We start from the raw sequence: 20,481 nt of genomic DNA on the forward strand, positions 1-20,481 counted from the left end.
ACAGTTTTATCTGGAGGGACTCGCATGCCTCAACCTGAAAGTGTGCCTGGACCAGCTTCCTAAACAAAGAAGGTCAGATCATGACAAACAGCGGGAGAGTTACGTCATTCTCTTCTCAGACACCACCTTTGCACTATATCCTTATTAAAAAAAAAGCCATTGGCTGTTATATTAATGTTCAAAATGTTATTTGTACAACATTTTAAGAGTAACTCATTGTTATCCCAAAAACTATTCTTCTATTCTGCAGCTTCCCGGTGTGAATGCAACCCCCTTAAAAAGGAAGATTACGTCCAGCATGATAAAAACAATGCCGCCTCGGGCCGGCCTCCCTACTGTATCACAACTAATTCTATGCATACCAATACAAGCTGTCGTCTTTTTAGTATTGATGCTGGGCTGCGGCCACTGTGCTGACAGAAGCATTTCCATGTCCAGCTCTGCCCCGTCCTTGATCTCCACTCATAATAGATATTGACAGGTGCAGCGGAGATAACGCTAATCTGCATCCTAACAGGATTTCACGTGTCATATTGTGCTTTCTCACCGCTGCCTCCTTAATTCGCAACTTTGTTATGCCGCTAATGGTATTTCACGGTGGCACAGCCAGCGGCCTTCAGAGGGAAGGATGCGAAAGTGGAGCCTGACTCGTTCAGGTTTAAATGTCTGAGCAGGTGAACTAATGTGTATTGGATTCAGCACATAGTCCATTTTCTTATTAATATGTGATCCTAAAAATGAATATCATTGAAATGCAACAGTAATAGATGTATTCATTGAAATGTCGTTTACAGGCACGCCGCTGATTTTTCACGTAAAGATGCATTTACCAGTCACAATGAAAATACAAAAAAAACATCTAAAAATGATTTATAACAATATATATGATAATCCTTATTTCAGCTTTGACTTCACGACTGCCACTTTTTATCTTTCAGAAGAGTAAATATCGTATTTTGGAGCTTTACCCATACAAACGGACAAAACTTTTCCAGTTTATCTTGCAAACTGCCTTTCACTCCCTGTCCATTGTCCCCACCATTGACTTTATATAAAGATGGACAACATGACAGCCCCCCAACAGTGAAGTCAAAGCATCTTAATCGCCACCTGGTGGCTGGCTGCAGAATAGGTCATAAATCCCGCCTCCTCCATGTTAGCGGATGAGAAATAGACCAACAAAAAAAGTTAAAGTCAAATAAGTATTTCTCAAAGATGATTTCTGTCATTTGAGACAGTTCTGCTGTATGTTCAGGTGTTTGTGTTTCTAAAAAGTTTGTGTTTAATTATTATATGATGATATAAGAAAGGGGTGAAATTTCAGACAGCTGAGACTGACTCACGATTGGTCGAGCATGTCTATCCGCAGAGCCTCGCTACTGCGACCCCATCCTCCAATCACTACTTTGCAGACTCCGGCTCTAGATGACATCATCATATCCAGGATAACTTGGCTTCATTTCTGGATAGCGGGCTGAGGTGGAGACGTGTCGTCCATCTTTATATTGAGTCTATGATCCCAAACCTTCCACATGACCTGACATTCACTCCCACCTATCCACAATTTCAACTTAAAGATGCTGTAGATTTGGCTAATGAGAAGTAAGAAGTATCTTTTGTGCTATAGTTTACACAAACATCTTGAATAACGCCTTCATTGAACAAATATACTCCCACATAACAAATCAGTGGGATCATTTTCACATTCATATTTAGAGATAAAAAAAAAGACTCACACAAAAATACACCAACCAATATCAGATTCATGATATGAAAAATGAAAAAGGACATTTATACATTTTCCAATTTGAGATAAAGAACACTTGGAAAAGGTGAGTTGGGCTCTAATGTGTGAGAGCACAGCATGACCTTCCACTTCCAGTTAGCTCTTCAGATGTGATTTCAGTCTACAAACAAGCACTACATAATGCATGACGAGCGGCTGGTAATAGGCTGTGTGTCGTGTGTGTGTGTGTGTGTGTGTGTGTGTGTGTGTGTGTGTGTGTGTGTGACAGGGTTGTATGAATCACATTATTCACTCTTGGCCGTCTTGTGGGATTGTGAGTGAGTTTCATCTAACCGACCAAATCAGCTTCATTAGCCTCCTATTTAATGGACGGACGAGATAAGGAGGAGAATCAGTTCATATTGTGCGTTTGACGGTTGCAGATCTGTGCACGGAGAGAAAACCATCTCCTTTCTGCTCTGAATCACGCTCATTGAGAAAGACGCAGAATTGACGAACGCTGCTCTGATTTAAAATGACCCCATGAAAGACCAATCACAGCCTCGATGCTGCCTGGAATCTGCCCGGCAACAGAATGGGGGTGTGAAGTTTACAAAGATGCTACAAGGTCGTAACTGGAGGATGTAGAACCTCTGATTTATGTGAATATAGATATTCTTGAGGCTTTATAATATCCTGCACGAAAAGTACACTTCTCAATTTTGGGTTCAGGTGCAAATAACTATTTCCATTTAATTTCCTGTTCAACCCCATTTGAGTGTGTTTAGTGTTTAGTGTCTTTTTATCTTATCTCTTGATCTCACGTCTGTCTCCTCCCAGCATTTTCTTTTTCTCACATTGTAGAAAACAGAGACCAGGATCAACTTTCAACACAGCAGTGAAATGTCTTCTCTCATTTTGCAAGATTTTGTGTTACAAATGAATGATTTACAGTTAATAATCTCCTAATAGAGGCCTTAAATGGTTGTGCTGTTGCCCGATAGGGTTTTAAACCTTTCATTTTCTTTGTCCACTTGTTGGAAACACTGTCACAGTCTCTGTCCCTCTCTCTCTCAAGTTCTCAATACGAGTTCTCAATACGATATTGGAGTAAATGCAACCCCTGCGTCATCATATCTTGCTTACTTTTACTCCCGTGTATAATATGATTTCAAATATAATCAAATTTTTTAGTTTTCACTTGGGATATCAACACCAAAAAAAAAAAAATAACTAGCATCGATTTTTCAACCATCCTACAAATTCAAGCATGTGTTTCTTTGGTGTGATCTCAATCCAGCTTCATCAGCCTCGAACCTCAGAGCTCACTTTTCTTCAGCTTCGACCGTGCACATGCACACGATGAGCGGCTGTGGTTGGAAATAAAATGAGGCAGCATCGCCCTGTTAACTGCAATAACACACGGTTAGACTTCAAACTGCAGCATCTCTGTTTAAAAGTCCCTGCACAATGTTTATTTAGGACCGTCCCAACCATGATCTCACATCCCTTGTTGGGACGGAGCGCGGGGCATCGTCACTCTCGCTCTCGTTGTCTTTGCGCCTGTCAGAGCTGTAGGGCGTGAACATTTCTCATTCTTGTCTGTTTAAAGTGTTTGGTGACCACCTCACGTAAATACCTGCAGTGCTGGTGTGCCTGGCATATTTAAGCAGACATTGTAATGTTTTTTAAAATGTTATTCTCTATATTCCCTAACCCTAAATCCAGAATTTGGAAAAATATTGCAAAGTTGTTTTCAGCAGTATCACTAAGCCCCACGGCGACGTGGCCCTCTGAGTTTTTTTATTGTTCTTCATCCAGATTTGACCTCTGCACCAACATTATTTAATTCTTCTACATCCAACTCATGAAAGTAGCAGATTAATGCATTTATTCATTAAGTTTGGGTTGTTGTGTTTTTAACCAAATTCACAATGTACAGCTTTTTCTAGTAAAATGAAAGGGGTACTATAAAGCCGGGGGCAGATTTAGCTTAGAGACAAATGTTTTTTAATAGGGATAGATTTCTTTTATAATTGGACTTTCTATTAAAACGCTAGTTGCACTTTATGCAAATACAGCAATTACTGCTGTATACTCTCTGAAGAAATCTGTTCATTTAACCTTGTTATCACCTGCTTGTCTAATCCAAAGCAAACTGCACTAATACCTCCTTTGCTGCACGACCTCGAGCAGTTGATAAATATTTCATTCTCTTCGCTTTTCAACCTTTGCAGAAAAGAAGAACTTGTCGGTACATGGAAGACGTGCGTTGTTTGGTCAAAAATGTTCAGCTTTCTGTGTGCGCGTCTGGGTTCATATCTGACTTGGCGAGTTCCCACTGTCACACACAAATCACCAGGATGTGAAGTTCACAGCTCCGTGACAGGAAGCTGTCGGCGCAGCCTCACTCTCTATCTGATGTCTGGTCTTTGAGTCGCAGCCCTCTGAACGCTCTGATCTGCGCAAGTCTTGAAGCTGAAGTTTTGACTCGGTGTCCACGTCTCGATGCAGAGAGGAGAGTCCGGCTGGTTTATCGGTTGGCAGATAAAAGGGAACCAGAAAGGATTCATACATTTCTCTTAGTTACCTCTTTTCACCCCTGTCCGTTCATTGGTTGGTTGGTTTATTTGTTTGTAAGCAAGATTACAGAAAAACTACCGATCTGATTACCACAAAACATGGTGGAAGGGTGCGATATACAGAACTTACACATTTGTTTTTCTTTCTTTAACATTACCAAATAGTGTATTTTTCAAAATTTTCATTGATTTAGAACATTTCATGGATCTTGATGAAAATCAGCCACAATTAAGAATAATTGATATCTATGAGTTTGTGTAATTAGGTGTAGCTTGATTCAATTTAGGGGATTGTTGGGCCTTGTCGGAGATATACGCTCTACTGATGCTGCTCCAGTTTAATCTTACTTTATTTAACGTCTGATTATTATGGTTAGCAATAGGGAAAGAGTGTAATTTTAGTATATAGACCGTGGTAAGGGAGTGGCGAGAGTTAGGGAAAGATTAAAATGAAGGTTATTTACAGGACATGGTTGTGGAACTGTGGCCTTCAACATTAAAAGATACATGTCCATCCATCACCCTGAACTTTGAGCACACCACCTCCTGTGTCTGCACTGGAAAATGTTTTAACTTAATTAACTTCGTGGAAGGATGTGTAATTTGTTCGTCCTGTTCTTTATTATTGCGTTTTTTGGGACTGATATTCATGAGTGTGTGCAGATCCAAATGAAAAATATCTGGAACAAGTGAATTTAAATATGGTTTCAAAAGGGAACAGCTGGGCCTTGGCAGAGGTATTTGCTCTTCTGACACATTCTGGTTCATTTCTAAAAAGGTTTTCATGAAGTCTTTCTGAAGACATCACACAAGTGATTCAAGGGCCGCAACACAATATCTGAGAAATTAAGGCAATCAGCACCAAACAGCTGCATAAAGTCACATTACACTTCATGAGTTTAAACCACAAACAGGGGCTATAACAGAGATAGGCCTCCAGTCCACTCTGGTTTGTGAAAATGAAATGTTGGTAGCTGGAGCAGATAAACATCATTCTGCTAAAAGGGACAAACTTCAGAGTGGACAGCGGCAGCGGGAGGTTGAGCGAGCATCCAATCCAGCAAGAGCTTGACTCACAGTTTGATCTCTATGAATCAATATTAAGCATCATGGGCAAGTTGGTAAACATGAGTGTGCAGTGTGCTGATGATGTCAGGGCACATGATTTATCGATCAATGATCCTCAAGTTCAAGGTTTTCAGTTACCGTCTCCTCGAGTTTAGAGCCACCAACATCAGCTCGGAGGAGAGAGAGACGCGTAAGGACTCGGTAATGGAGGCGAACCGGGCAAGTGATACCTCCTTGGCACACTTTAACTCCCCTCCATTTGCACTCAGGCTCAGCCACACAGCCCGCACTCATGCCCATGCACAGATACTGTAGGTCTGGGGGGATTAGAGCGCAGGGAGGTGGGGGGCGCTGCAAGAGTGCGTCCCAATAAGACAAGGTCACCTTAAGTGGATTGGGGATGAGGAGGGAAAAGCAATTCCCTCCGGAGGAAAACAGGGAGCAATTCATGAAAAAGTAATTAAGCAGGATGCACATCAGTGGATGCCACTGGCGGAGGAGACAAGGAGAGAAATGAAAAAGCCCCGAGGACAAGGGGGAATGTTTGTACACAACATATGGGAGATGCTAGAGATTGCTAAATGTGTTTGTTTAACCTCGCACAATTTAGAGATGCGATTGGTTGGTTTTGTGAAAAGGTGCAAAAAAAATGAGTCTACGTTCTTTTCTATATCATATATGGTGAATCAAAGTCATTTTTCAAGCAAAAAAAGTTTCATGTTCTTAGCTTCACTTTCTTAAAAAAAGATTATTTGCCGCTTTTCCCAGTTGTTGTCATTGTAATTCATTGAGCACCTGTATTTTATTTGATGGACACTAATAATAATAATAACAACAACATCAAGTTAGATTTGTATAGTGTGTAAAAAATAAAACAAACCAAGAACACAAAATAATAACAGCAGATGATGAAGCTAGCCTACATAGCAAACAGGTGGGTTTTATGCCTCGTCTGCACTACGGCAGATTTTTTTTCTCCTTTTGAACGTGAAACAAATACAATCCCTCAAACAAGCATGGACCAGTAGGTGGTGATCCGCGAAATACCAGAGAAGAACACTGTGGTCCAAGTAATATTTGGCGAGACAGAAATGTCGGTAATGTGGTGCAGTGAATAATTGTAATTAGACCCATTAGTGCTAACGAATCATAGAGAAAGTGGCATGTGGCCCCCATTGTGTGTTGTTGTTTCTGAGGGCATGGGCAAAGTCATCTGTGACGTAATTGTTTCCCAAACTCTGTTTTACCTGTAAAACTGGATACATAGAAACCAGAGTTTTTGAAAATCTGCACTTTAAAAGGCTTTGGTAAAAATCCCAGTTTATGTAAGTTAAAACGCAAGCGTTATTCAAAATATCGGTGTCAATGTGGACAGGGTGTTGAGGAATTGAAGAAGTGTGCAGAGGTGGGGCGTTGCGGATCTCTATAGAATAGAGTTCCAGAGGGAGGGGGCTGCCACACTGAATGCCCCAGCACCATAAGCTTTCAGGTTGGTGCAGGGGATGGAAATCAGACCCATGTCCGAGGGCCGCAGGGTCTGGGATGAGATAAAGGGGTGGAGGAGGTCAGACATGTGCTGGTGGGTCAGGGTATGGAGGAGGAGGGCTTTTTTTAAAGGATGCAGGACCAGAAGCCAGTAAAGTTGCAATAGAGTGGAGGGTGATGTACTGCCTGGGCTCAGTAGTTTTTAATCCTAATTAATCAGAGGCTGTTTACATGAAGTTGCAATTCCATCAAAGTCCAGCAATTCAGTTTCAAAATAAAGATAACGTGTCAAAGTGACCAATATACTCCTTATAAAACCATTATGATGAAGGGTTTTTGTTCAGTTTTATAACTTTCAACAACTTGGTTATGAGACATTTACTGTGACCACCAACCCGACCTCCTAGACTCATCTCCCGCCCACGTTAGTGATCAATCTGCACAAGACGTCAGTGGTTTCACAACAAGCACGAGCCAACACATCAGCCTTGGCAGAAAACCGGCCTTGATCTTCTTTAACGTTTCCATCTTCTGACAGCCACACACAAGTCTCTGCACGATGTCTGCTTCAAATAATGTTTTGAATAAGTGATATATTTTGGCCATTTGACAGAAAAAGTGTTGGTTATTGGTGGATTTTAGAGCATGAATGATCAATAGATGCAGCAAAGCACACTGGTCAGTTTGGATGTAGATTCAGAAATCAAAGTTTAGACTAAATACTACAGTAATTCGCCTGCTGACCAGTTTTAAATGAACATGGGCACTGTTTATTTCTGGGATAGTGAAAACATTTCACAGCCTGAAACTTATTAGAGCACTAAATGTTATTCCACAACTGAAAAACAGCCTCATACCAAACTACTATTCGCTCCTGTTATTTAAGAATATAAATATAAGTACAGTTCACAGTTGTCTTGGAAATTCCTGTAAAACGAAAGCAAGGGTTAAAGAGCTGTTTCAAAAGATTTGAGTTTTTTAAGAAGGAACCAGCGGAGCGGCAGCTGAGTGCCAGAGATAGGAAAGAGAAGTCAGGCGGTATTGTTGTTTTTGGTTTTGGTATAATAACAGGATTTGTTGCTGCAAAGAAAAAAAAACCTGTAATAACAGCAGCCCGATCCTGTAGAAGACCAAACTCTCTCTAACACTTAGGGGCTTCAGGAGGCAGATATTGATCTCGCAACTCTTTCAGCTTCTCGCTCAGGTTTAGGAATTTTATTCTGCTCAGACATCTACTGTGGCAGCTGTTTGGCTTCCATCAAAATAAACCTGCTCGGGTCCGGGGCTTTTAAACGGCCGCTTCGCCACAGACAATAGTATAGAGACGGACAGACGGGGGCCAGCGAACACAACCATTCTCTCCCAGCGCTCACTGATGTCAGACATAAATCCATCTCTCCTAGCCTTGGCGGTGGCCTCACACAGTCACTTTACCGCGTGAGCCAAACACTCGAGCGGCGGTTGATTGTGCGTCTCTGTGGATTCACACAAAGCTCAACAGTGTTGTGTCGTATCACGGATGCATGAATATTAATGACAACATTACTTGGAGCTTTGTTTAGCAGCTTGTTAGTCCGTGACGTACATTCGCGTCTGTACCGTTTGTACTGTTCCTTTCACTACGACGCTCTTACACAAACAATGAAATGTTACACAAAGACACACACAGTTGAGTTTGAGGTCGCAGCCGTTTGTACCCAGACGTGGTTTGTCTTAGAAAACAGTTGATTTACAGGGAGTGGATGTGAATGTAAATGTGTTTATCTGAGGCGCACGGTGTGTGCAAATAAAAGCAGCCTGATCACGACGCAGTGAAAATAAATAGTCTTCAATGCACACTAATATGAAATCACTCAAATACAATCTAACGCCGTACCTGGATTGTCATGAACTGTTAATATGTGCTGTAGAAATAATCAAATATTTACATTTAATAAATAGTCAAAACCTTGTTCCTTCATATTTGATGTTTTACAGATCAGTTGAGAAAAGGAAAGAAGAGAGCGAATAAGGAAGGGCAGGAAGGAGAGAAGTGAGGATAAGAGGGATGAGGAGTGAACAGAAGGAAGGATGGAAACCATTGAAAGGTGATAAGAAAAAATTAACAATTACCATTGGACGGAATAAAAATGGTTTCAAGAACCAAATAGAAGGATGTACGAGTTGTAGAAGAGAAGAAGGATAGAGTAATAAAGGCAGGTGGGGAAAGGAGGAGAAAATGGAAAAAACGTTTGGAAGGAAAAAGCAAGAAGAAATTTAGGAAAGGTGTAAAATATATATAAAGTTATTGGTAATAACATTTACCTGATGAATGTATTGTGAGTGAACAGTGCAATGTCTGAGGCATGAAGGAGGGAGGGACAAAAGGAAAGAGGAAAGAAGTAGGGGAACAAGAGATGTGAGGGAGGAAAGGAAATAGATTATGCTGGAGTTTGAAGAGACTAGTGCAGTGAATATTCTAAACCTGCCTGTTTGGAATGGGCTGTTCTCTTGTCCTGTGTTAATGCTCCAGAGCTACTTCAGAATTATTCCTCTTCATTAGTGAGTCCTCCTCAAACAGTTCTACAACATACTGTCACGTTGTTACTGTTTGTGTGCAGAGCTTTTTATAAACTATGGTTCAAAGTGAAGTTAGGAAACCTTGTGCTCATCCTACTTGGTTTATCTACAATGAAGCCGTTGTGCATCTACGATCAACTGGGTTCTAGTCAATCTATATTTAATGTTTTTCATAAGATAAAACTAAATGTATTACTGTATACATGTGTGGTGTGTATATATAAGTTTGAATGATTGACTGAACTTCGGTTATTTTGTCATACATTGCATTTCTGCTATATCAGAGGTCTGTTAAGCCATCAACACAAATGTCAGACCCAAGATCGCAACTTTTCAAAATAAAAGCTCTAATTCAGCTCGACATAAAGCATTGCAGTAACAAACCAAATGTTGCTTAGTAGAAAATATGCTAAAGAGGAAGTGATTTAAACAAAGTTGCTTCCATGAGAGAGGTCAGCACCCGAGACACCCATGTCCACATCAGTCCATTATCTTAGAAATAATAGTCAAATCAAATTAGCTAAATCATTTAGTGGGCCCGATATTATTGCCATTATCACCCGTACCACAACTGCACTTCACTATTTTCTCCTCCTCCACACCGCTCATCTATCAACAGAATGCTGAGCCCAGAGTCAGATGACCTGTGCAGACACATTCACTGTAGATATGATCTGCTGTCTGCAGGAATGAGACGGGCGATGTTTGCACAGCAGCGCTGGAGCGAGGGTGGGACGCAGTGAGCAGTGACATACTGCACATCTGTCAGTCTGCTTCCTCCTGACAGGCGGTGAGTGTGTGTGAGCGTGTGTGTGTGTGTGTACACGAATCCTGCTGACAGCCAGCTGTTAAACTCAGACATGTACGATGGAGCCTGACAGGACCTCCGCTTTGAAGTGACAGCTAACGCCATCAGGCCGCTAAAGCCTGTCACCTAATAGGTGCAGAAGGAGGGCGACAGGTACAGTTGGGAGGGAGTCGCTGCCTCTGACAACATCTTAAGTATGAGTCTTTGTTTGAAAGGATTCATCGTGCAGTTCATGAGAGATGACATCGTCAAGCCTGCTGTTCAATATTTACTTTAAAGTGGTGTGTGCTTTCACTTAACAACAGCATTTCATGTCATTGCTTTCTTCAGTAAGGGACACTAATGTAGCCTAAGGGTTGTAAAGTGTCACCAAGAATTAATGTGTGTCATTTCTTTAAAGCAGGTGAAACAAGGTGAGTTAAATGTCTAGAAGATGGTAAAACAATGTCAGTAAGTGGAACCACACTGTGAAATATGAATATAACCAACATGTATTTTGACCTGCAACAAGAAAAATAGCATTTCCTTAATTTCCTTATTACTTCTGCCAAAGAGGTTATGTTTTCTTCAGAATCTGTTTGTTTGTTAGTTGGCAGCATTACATAAAAACTACTGGACGGATTATCACTTGGTGGAAGGATGCAGTTTGGGTCAGGGAAAAACCCACAATATTTTGCAATAGGGCGTTTTTCAACATTTTCATTGATTTCTCAGAGAATAATTCCTGATCTTGATGAAAATTAAGGTTTAGATGGCCGATGTCTATAAACGTGTAAAATTTGACTGAATTTAAAAGCACCATTGAGCCTTGGCAGAGGTATGCGCTCTTCTGAGTGCAATTCTAGTATAAATTCATGTCCTGGCTAAAGCTGCAATGGAGATAGCACAAGTACGGTGACTGGTCAGGTGCTGCTTTTTCTACTCAACATTTTCACTAACACCATATTTTATATGATCCAGAGTTTCCATTACAAAACTTGTGTTAACTCAGATCTATACCCCATATCACACGGACTGTTTATAACAAACTATTCAGGCTGTGTGTTTTTGGGGCCTTGAAGCTTCAGTGAGAATTACCAGTGAAGTTTCCTTTGTGAAAACGAAACAATAGACTGTAAATAAAGTATGACGACATGACGTCACCCCAAAAGTGAAGTGTCTTGATTGTCTCCTGGTGGCTGGCTGCAGTAAAGTCAAAATACATGTCAAATAAATATTTTTCAAAGATAGTTTCTGTCATTTCGGTTAGTTCTTATCACACTGATGTTTGTTCAAGTCATCAAATTTCTTAACAGTTTTCTTTTAGCGGGGATGGATCATTAATCTTTTATACGTCTATAGTTGTAAGATTGTCGTGTCTTCCAGTGGCACTGTCCCTATGCTGCTGTCGTTGGTGTTAGATGAGATAGTGGCACAAAAAACAAAATCACCATGATTCAACATGTCCAGAAACGAAACCAAGCTTTGAGACTTTTGAGTCAGCCTGACAGGTTGAAAGAGAGGAAGGAAGGAATACATACAAAATGGGAAAAGGAGAAAAAAGTATGTTCAAGTTATAGATGTAGAAAGGACTGAAAAAACACAAAGAGAAATAGAGAAGAGAAGTAAGGAAAGGAGGAAATCAGAGATACAAGAAGTTAGAAGGGAAGGAAGGTAGCAAGGAAATGTAGTAAGGAAAGGCAAGAAGCAAGGGGAAGGGTATCTTCAAAATCTTGGAAGTTAAGATAATCAACTTAATAAAAGACATCTCGTGCCAAAACAGTTTCCTCAAGAGAAACATCTTTTTGGCTCCGGGCACTTTTTCTGTCACTTGAAGCAGAACCTGATGTGAATCCAAAACTACAGCAAGCAAAAAAAAAAAGTGCCCGTCTTCTCCCAGATGGTGCACTGCTTAGACAAGCTGGAGCACTAGCTCATCAACAAGAGAGACCTTCGTGAACTGATAGCACAGAGCGTGGGAACTCACGACAGGCTTCCATCGATCGCTTTGGCACGCTGGAGAAACTCCCAGAAACTAACACGTTATAATTTAATTTTCAAACCCGGGGGATAGTCGAAAGAAGTCAGAAATACTCTTTGAATTTGTCTCTCTTCGGTCACAAGTAGATGTGACAGTTGTTGTAGTGTAGCAAGGCCTGCATGGAAATTAATATTCTCTAAGTACTATTGATGCGTCTGCTGTAATCTTCCAGTTAAACATTCATTCATCCAATACATTAAGACAATCAGTGTAATAGTTTGGGAAAAGGACTTGGCAGTGGTGGGATGATACAAAGTACATTTACTCTGTTACTCTAATTAAGTACATGTTTTAAGTAGATTTATTTTCAGATACTTTTCACTCTTACTCCACTACATTTACAATAATAAATATCTACTTTCTACGCCACTACTATTTTTCAATGCTCACATTGTTTATATATAAGTGATCGATAACGAGAGGGGAATTGGTTCATTTATCCAATCGGGATGGGGAGATAACATTAGACCCCGCCTAGTTTTAATTTTACTTCAGTACATTTCATCAAATTATTTATATTCTCCCTCCACCACAGGTGTATGGATAAGGGCTGGACGAAATGGCCAGAAATTATATAATTATATATAATATTGTTGATTATCAAGATTAAAGACAAATTTGGATTGCGAAAAATAAATCCCATACATGATGTCATCAACATTTCATATATCTTTCCCATTTTCCGGTTGAGTGCATGTGGACACAATAAGGGATTCAAAAGAATCAGGATTCAGAGTGGACTGAAAAAATTGGATTGAGATTTGATGAAACCTGTTTAAACCTCAGCCGTGCTGGAGACCTCGACAACAAACAGAAGCACCGGGTCGTCAGCATGAGCAGCTCCGTCACCGCAGCGGAACAGAAAGCCAAACATCATCAAGTAGGGAGCTGTCACCATCAAACTCAAACTGTGACGGATCTGTGCAAACTGCAGCGCAAACCCACAATAACTGAATAAACAAATACAATTATGCCAGATTGTCACTCTCAATCAGAGCGGACGCGAGGAAGTTGAAAGTCTGAAACTTACTACTTACCTTGCAAACCCCTAAAATGTGTTTATCAGTTTCCTAGACTCATACTGTTAATCATCAAGGCAGCCCTGTTGTATATCTGACGCCCTCGCCTCCACAGAAGTCACCTAAATAAAACTTAACTGCAGGTTGCCTGCATTCAGTCAAACCTGCTGTCGGGCGAGCACCAGTGGAAATATGTTGGCTCACAAAACCACCTATTGTAAGAAATAAATAAAATATTATGACTCTGGCACCCTGCAACCAATGACGTGCTGTGCTGTGATTACAGGCCAAGGGCACTCAACTGGTTTGTGTGTGCGTGTGTGTAGTGTGTGTAGTGTGGGGGAGCTTTCTTATCAGGTGCGAGCAGAAAGCCTTGTTGTGTGGCTTTTCTCTCCAGCAGGAAAGCGGAACATTTGAATAACATGACGAACGTACCGTAGGACATGGGGATGTCCAGATCGCCCTGCCAGGACATCTGCCCCGATTCGTCGATGGAGTGCTGCGCTGTAAAAAAACAACAACAACAGGCCTCTTGTTTACAGCTCATTCTCACTCCAGGACCGCTTCTGATTTATTAGATCCCCAAAGGAAGGCAATAGAATGGAAATCAACGGCTGTGCCCGGCTGTATTCACACTGGCTGCTTGTCAAGTGCAGAAGTGTGACTTTGTCATTGGTAGTGTGGATTTAACCATAGATAATAAATGTGTGCGTGGACTTTGCAAGATGTCACTTCAAGCCACGATGTGTCATAATGTCCAACTTGCACTGAGCTGAAACAAAAAGTCACATTCTCTTCGATTATTAGACTGCGCACTCGTTTGGCAGAAAGAGGATGACAGCATGACACAGACGCTTTGACAGTAAACGTGTTATCACTTCTAAGTTGGTTTTCATGGCACTGTGAAGTACAGATAATGAAGATGGGAATTTACCTTTTAAGTGGCCACGTCCAAGCGTCACAAACCCGGAGGAGATGAAGTTGTGCATGTCTTGGCCTCCGCTGCGAAGGTTCTCTTTCCCATAGTGGCCTGGTAAGACAAAAACAAAATGGCGGAGAATTTCAGCAAAACATTCAAAAGCTATGATTTCACGAGTCAAGCATGAGTTAAACATTTGCAGATGACAAAGACGAGCACCGTCATTAAAATGGGTAACACCCAATCTTCACCCAAACGTATCAGCGCGTAGGTCTCAGCACAAAGTTGTTATCATTTCAAATGTTTTGATTCGGCTGCCGCTCTATTTCACATCACTAACAGAACACAAACAATAGTAGCTAAGGCTAAACTTAGCGTAAACCTATAGGGTCGCTACATTATCTGGGAGAGTCGATTATGGTTTTCTGTGAAGTAATAATGAGGATTGGGTTTTTTTGACATGGTAAAACAGAACGAGGAAAAACTCTTCCGAAGTCAGTGGCCATTCACACTTTACCATAGCTTCTTTCATCTTGGATTCTAAATTTGCTCGGTGATCCATAAAAGACCTACAATGAGAGGACAGCATCAGACCATTAGTTTCAGTGATTCAAACTGTCTTCGGTTGAAAGTGTAAATCCACTAACAACACAAATTGAAACTGATTTAACTGCAAAGTTCCACCACTTTAGAAGCTGGGGGTACTGTGCTTTAATTCCGAGAAGTATATTTACTGCATACCCCAGACAATTCTGCCATTTTGTAAAAAAAAGAGCAGCCACATACAACAAGAATACTAAACAGAGCTAAAATGGTATGACTGACTAAAGTGGCTCTCAGGTGGGATCATCAGCTCATCAATATATTGCTTAAGGATGCCAGAGATGCAATCCGCAGGCTTCAGCCCCTGTTTATCAAACATTCCTCTTTCTTCACAGTAAAAGGAAAAGTTTAAATTAATTAGATACTGAAATTGCGGTGCCTTTAGCCCACCAAGGGGAAAGATAATTGGCTTTGTTACACTTGATTTCAGAATCGATTTAACCCCCTTTTAGGTCTTTGGGGAGTTACGTGTAAGAAGGCAATGCAGTACACCTCAGGTATACACACTTTTGGATTTCCTCGGCGTGAGAGGATCACAATGTAATGCAATTTGTACCACGCCACTGTTAACGCTCCTCCGAACCACTGCTATAATTGAGAGTACAGCGTGAACACAAGGAGCAAGACAAGGTCCCTGACGACATTCAATTGTCCTGCCAATCACAGACGGTTCTTCAAAGAAATTAAAGAACACAGTGTTGATGAACTGAGGGGGAAAAAAAGATCCCGAAACTGTAGAGCTGCTTCATCAGATCACATCTCCTCCTTTCACTCGACATTAACTGGCAAACAGTTAAATGCCTCTGTCTCCAAGGAACCACTTCAAAGTCAATAACATCACTCAGACCTTTGGGCCTCGAGAAGCAGCGATCGAACAGCATTTCAAATTATCATAATGAGAAGAACCACGTGGGACCACTGGGCCTTGTCTTCATCACAACAAGGTTTGGCACTAAAGCCTCAGCTCCATGGCTTCTTTCATATTATCAAACCCTGGGGATAAATATAACCTGATTACTGATGCACCCTGACCACTGTCGATCATTTGGGACCATCGAAGAAATCAATAAGTACACAAACGACAAGAATGAATACGTTTTCCTGTGTCCAGTGACTGTTTTAACAGCACAGTGTTGTGTCTATGTGGATGATACAGTATAGTATCAGTGCGATGTCTCCTAAAGTGAAATGCTGATGATTCATAACCTCTGCATTGCTCCAAGGACGCCACTTTGGAGCTGAAATCAGAAGATGCTGACTGTGATATAAATTGCTCCCATGTGCCAGTGCAGACCTAAAGCCCCTTATCTAGAGAAATGTTCATCAAAATCGCCTTATCTACACTTGCAATGAAAAAAAACCTGACCCTCCTTTAAAAGAATAACCACTTTTCATCCAACGTTCATGAATGAAGGGAAAACGGTTTTGTTTCAGAGATAAAAACTCAAATATCCTGATTGAGAGTGAAATATTTTGTATTGGCCTTTAGGGAACAGTAAACAGTCATCAAATTAGTGACTCAAACCCAGACTCAAGTAGGGTAGGAGATAATATCATCCTTAAGGAAAACTTTACCTCAACCACATCACATGGCTTTAGTACTGCCACACAAACCTGTAGCCAGTCCGGTTACAGCCTCAATGTACCCTCAGGCTCGACTTGCAACGCTATGTTGATTAAAAGGCCAAAACACCTTAATGACGCTACAACTGAATATTATTATTTTTCATTATAACAACCAGTCTGACGGAGCTTAAATATGATGGTTACGCAACTGTTCCTGCCCCCCCCCCCCCCTTCTTACCCCTCTTTTCCATTTTTCTCTGCTTACCACAACCAGTCGAGGGAGATGGCCGCCCAAACTGAGTCTGGTTCTGCCAGAGGTTTTGTGCTATATATGTTATGATTTGGCACTTACAATGGAATTGAATTGAATGTGTCCCTTACCTTTTTTATTTTTTCCTTTTTATTTTTATTGCACTTTGTAACCTTGTTTAGATAAGTGCTATACAAATACAGTTATCATTTAATTTCCAGCGAGGATAGTTGTTTGAAACTGTACAACACCTCTATTCATTTATGTTTATGTACATTTGATCTGTGGCAGTTTTCTGAATAGGATGCTTATTAATTCCAATGAAGGGAAGTCCTAAATAAATAGTTAAATAGTACGGTGTCACTCTCTGTGCCTTAAATATGAACAAAAAGAGCCTCAGGGGAAGTAGAGAAGCTGGCTTGGTCCAACAGAACACCAAATTTACCTGCCAGCACCTCTAAGGGTTTGTTTATGGTTTCCCAGAACTAGTTCTGACGTGCTGTCGGATCAGGTTGGAAATCAAATGTGTTTATAGTCGCACTGAACGTGCCACTGGAAGGTGGAGTAAGAACCTGGTTGTGACAGAGAGGGGGTGGGGAGGTGGGCGGGTCGCAGGGATAGCATCTATAATGTTGCACCTGTGCGTTCGCATTGAAAGTGCCACAAAGCTTAATTTGTTGAGAGCTGGGGAGAGAGGAAAAATACCTGTCTCACTTTCACAAAGAGGAGTAATCATGGCATGAAGTGCTGGATAATGACAGAAATGGTCGAGTCCAGACATCCCCTGTTCGGCGTCAGAAAGGTGAGGGGTAGGTGGGTTTCTAAAGCTGTGCATCCATCCATCATGTTGGTCAGAAGTACGGATGGGTCATTCAAGTTAATTTAACCACTACACGATTTGTGTTGATTTGCTCCAAAAAACCAAGGCACCATCAGTACAGAATCCAACACACAACATGTCTGTGTGTTTTTGTCCAGTCCAGCCTCTGACTTAGAAGGGTAGAGTATTTAAAAGAACCAGTTCTGTCTCTGTTTTCCTTGTCTTTGAGGGTAAATGAATCGGACCAACAGAGCCCAGAATATTGGACAAATATTTGCTCATTACTTTGACTATATTGACTAATTGTTTAATGCATGAAACCCATATGTACAGATGGAAACTTGTGGTTTTACAGGGGTTATGTGTGGGATTCTTTCTTGGATGGGAGCAGCAATTTTCTCCTCTGGTTGTCTGGCAACTACACATGATTGGCAAGGAGCCGAGAGGTGACTGGTGCAAACATCCAGGAAACAATCCCACACATCTGAGCAGAGGAAACACATGAGATTTAACATGTTGTTAACATTGGACAGAGCCACGCTTGTTGTTTCCTCTTGTTTCTAGTCTTTATGTTCCAATAAGCTAACAGGCTACTTGGCTGTAGCACCATATCTACCATACAGTTATAAAAAGGCTCCTAACTCCGGCAAAGGGAGGAAATAAGGATCTAACCATCCATCACCTGAGGAATGATCTGGAACATCCGTGATCTGCCATGTGAAAACCCCCAAATACATAACCCTGGTGGCTGTGATGGCAGCAGATATGCTTTCTCAAATAAATACACGTCCATCTGTTCAACATGTCTCTAATTGCTGCTCTACAGATAGATTGAAACATCCAGACCCATCTCCATAACAGGACGTCATCCTCTAAAAAACGTCATCCCAAAGTTGATCTCATATCCAGTTGCTGTGAGTGTCCTACAGAGATAATTTCTCTCCCTGTCTGCAAAGTGTGGAGGACATTTGTCACCCACTTTCACAGCAACAGAGAAACTTTAGAGCACAAAATGAGAGAACAGAACAGAACGGAGCTCTGGGATATTGAAGAGATAATGCTCACTCTATAGGACAGTTCTGGAGGAGCCATCCACACCACAAGACGCACACTATCAGCGCTTCAGTGAGGATGATGTCTTTTCGGGAACAGCAAAGTGGGATGAGTTCACATCACACACTGCTGCGTCGAAAATCGAGAAACCAACCATTGCTGCACATCGTGTTTTTTTCCCCCCATTTTTGCATTTTTTATACAGAGAAGTGATCAACAGGTTAGACACGATATCGTTCATATTCGTTGATGCTCAGTGTCCCATAAATCTATCCAAATCTATCTTTCTCCTCTTCATCCATTAAACCTTATATATTGCTGTGAGATGGTTACGGATCAGAGAAGTGCTGTAGCTGTCAGCTGACGTCTTAAGGGCCTTTTCATGAAGCTGAAGTGGATGTGTATCCTTGACATCAGTGGTGAATGTAAAGAGGTCAAGGAAAGAGGGGGGGGGGGAAGGAGAATTTGCAGGGAAAATGACAATTACTGTTGTCATAGGGAAACTGCATTAGGGATGTGAACATGCAGTATAGAGAAATTCTTCTTTTCAAAAACACAACAACAAGGACAATGTAATTACTGAAAGACTGAAACCTTCAATCTCTAAAGTTCTATGTCAAGTACTTATTATTCAATTTTCTAGCTTTGATGTGTTAAAATAATTCAATTTTCTTTCAGTTAAAGTATAATTTGTACTGTAATATAGTAAAAGACCTTCTTTAAAATACGTTTTCTGAATTTGCAAATATGAACAGCATACAGCTTTGACTTTTATCCCGTCAAGTGACCTGTCACATAAACAATAAGGTCATATACATATATTGTAAATTTTCGACATCACTTTTCAATCCTTTAGCACTCAGTAAACGTTTTCCTTTGTTTCAACCTCAAATTAACGAAGCAAAGACATTACAAAATGTTCAAAATGTCCTCAGTTTCATCGTGTAAAACTCTAGTTTGTCCTCACAAAAGCTCACGACTGATTAACAAAACTTGCAGATGAATACTACACAGTTAATACTGAAAATAACACTCAAACCTTTAGTAATAGAAGCTCAACAACAGCTTAAGACATGTGAAATTCAGGACTTGTCATATAAATGTGTTAAACTTTATCCATTCTACACATTTTTTTGAAATGTTCATACCTTTGTCATTAAATCTGAGTCATGTCTTCCCATTGCCCCCCCCCCCCTCACTAATGACTTTTCCACTCAAAATCCTTCACCCTTCCAATGTGTCGTGCTACTGTTCACACATCACACAATAGCGGGCTAATACGACACAGGCTGGACAATTACGACATGTTTTCTGTGGGTGTTTCACATTATGAGCAAAGCGCTGCTGCGTGGCTTTGTGATTAAAGGAGTAAACCTCATTCCACGTTGAGTCTCACAGAAAAGGTACCGTGGGGTACAATAAGCACAACATCGACTTTAAAAAGTTGAGCACACAGCAATTCACCGCACTTCAGCAAAACTGTCCTCAATCATTTGTCAGGAGGGAATCTTCTTCTGTGCATTAAACCGTTTTTATGCACTAAGTGAACTGAGCTTCATAAAAAGGTTTTCATTTGAGTGGTTTTGAGAGACGGATTTTTAAAACATGCTGCAATTTATTTGGTTTCGTTGCCGTGCTGTCTTTGCCTTCGTGATCCTGCAGCTTTTTCAACAGATAAGATGTTGGACCGTTGGGCCATTAAGGTGCCGTTTTCTTTCTTGTGTTTTCTGTGGATGAAGTGCGAGTCCCTTTAGGTTTCGGGCCAGATTAATACACCAGTGGAAACCAGGTTGTGCTGGTACATCGAGCCCATATTTCTGCAGCGAGTAATTAGTAATTTTTCAGTAAACTGTTCACATTCCATAGATGCAAAATAAAGTAATTGTATTCTAGGCCCGTCTCGTCCTTAATAACAAGTAATAATGCAAGTGCTAGGGATCATACACTCAGTTCATGATGTTTGTGGTGCATGCAGAATCATCAAACAAATTTGAGGGAAATTT

At 40.9% G+C, this 20,481-nt stretch overlaps 1 protein-coding gene across 3 annotated transcripts in view; it reads right to left on the reverse strand.

Annotated features, from left to right (window-relative positions):
- The window catches only part of LOC117766521 (protein shisa-6), a 75,679-nt gene that overhangs the window by 46,726 nt on the left and 8,472 nt on the right, over nucleotides 1-20,481 (reverse strand). For all 3 annotated transcript variants that reach the window (XM_034593615.1, XM_034593614.1, XM_034593613.1), the window contains exons 4-5: nucleotides 14,202-14,297; nucleotides 13,703-13,771 (exon numbers count right to left, since the gene is read on the reverse strand). In XM_034593615.1, coding sequence (XP_034449506.1) covers nucleotides 13,703-13,771; nucleotides 14,202-14,297 — 165 coding nt within the window. The remainder of the gene's footprint in view (nucleotides 1-13,702; nucleotides 13,772-14,201; nucleotides 14,298-20,481) is intronic.

Source organism: Hippoglossus hippoglossus, chromosome 8, assembly GCF_009819705.1.
Source record: "Hippoglossus hippoglossus isolate fHipHip1 chromosome 8, fHipHip1.pri, whole genome shotgun sequence".
Classification (NCBI taxonomy): Eukaryota; Metazoa; Chordata; class Actinopteri; order Pleuronectiformes; family Pleuronectidae; genus Hippoglossus; species Hippoglossus hippoglossus.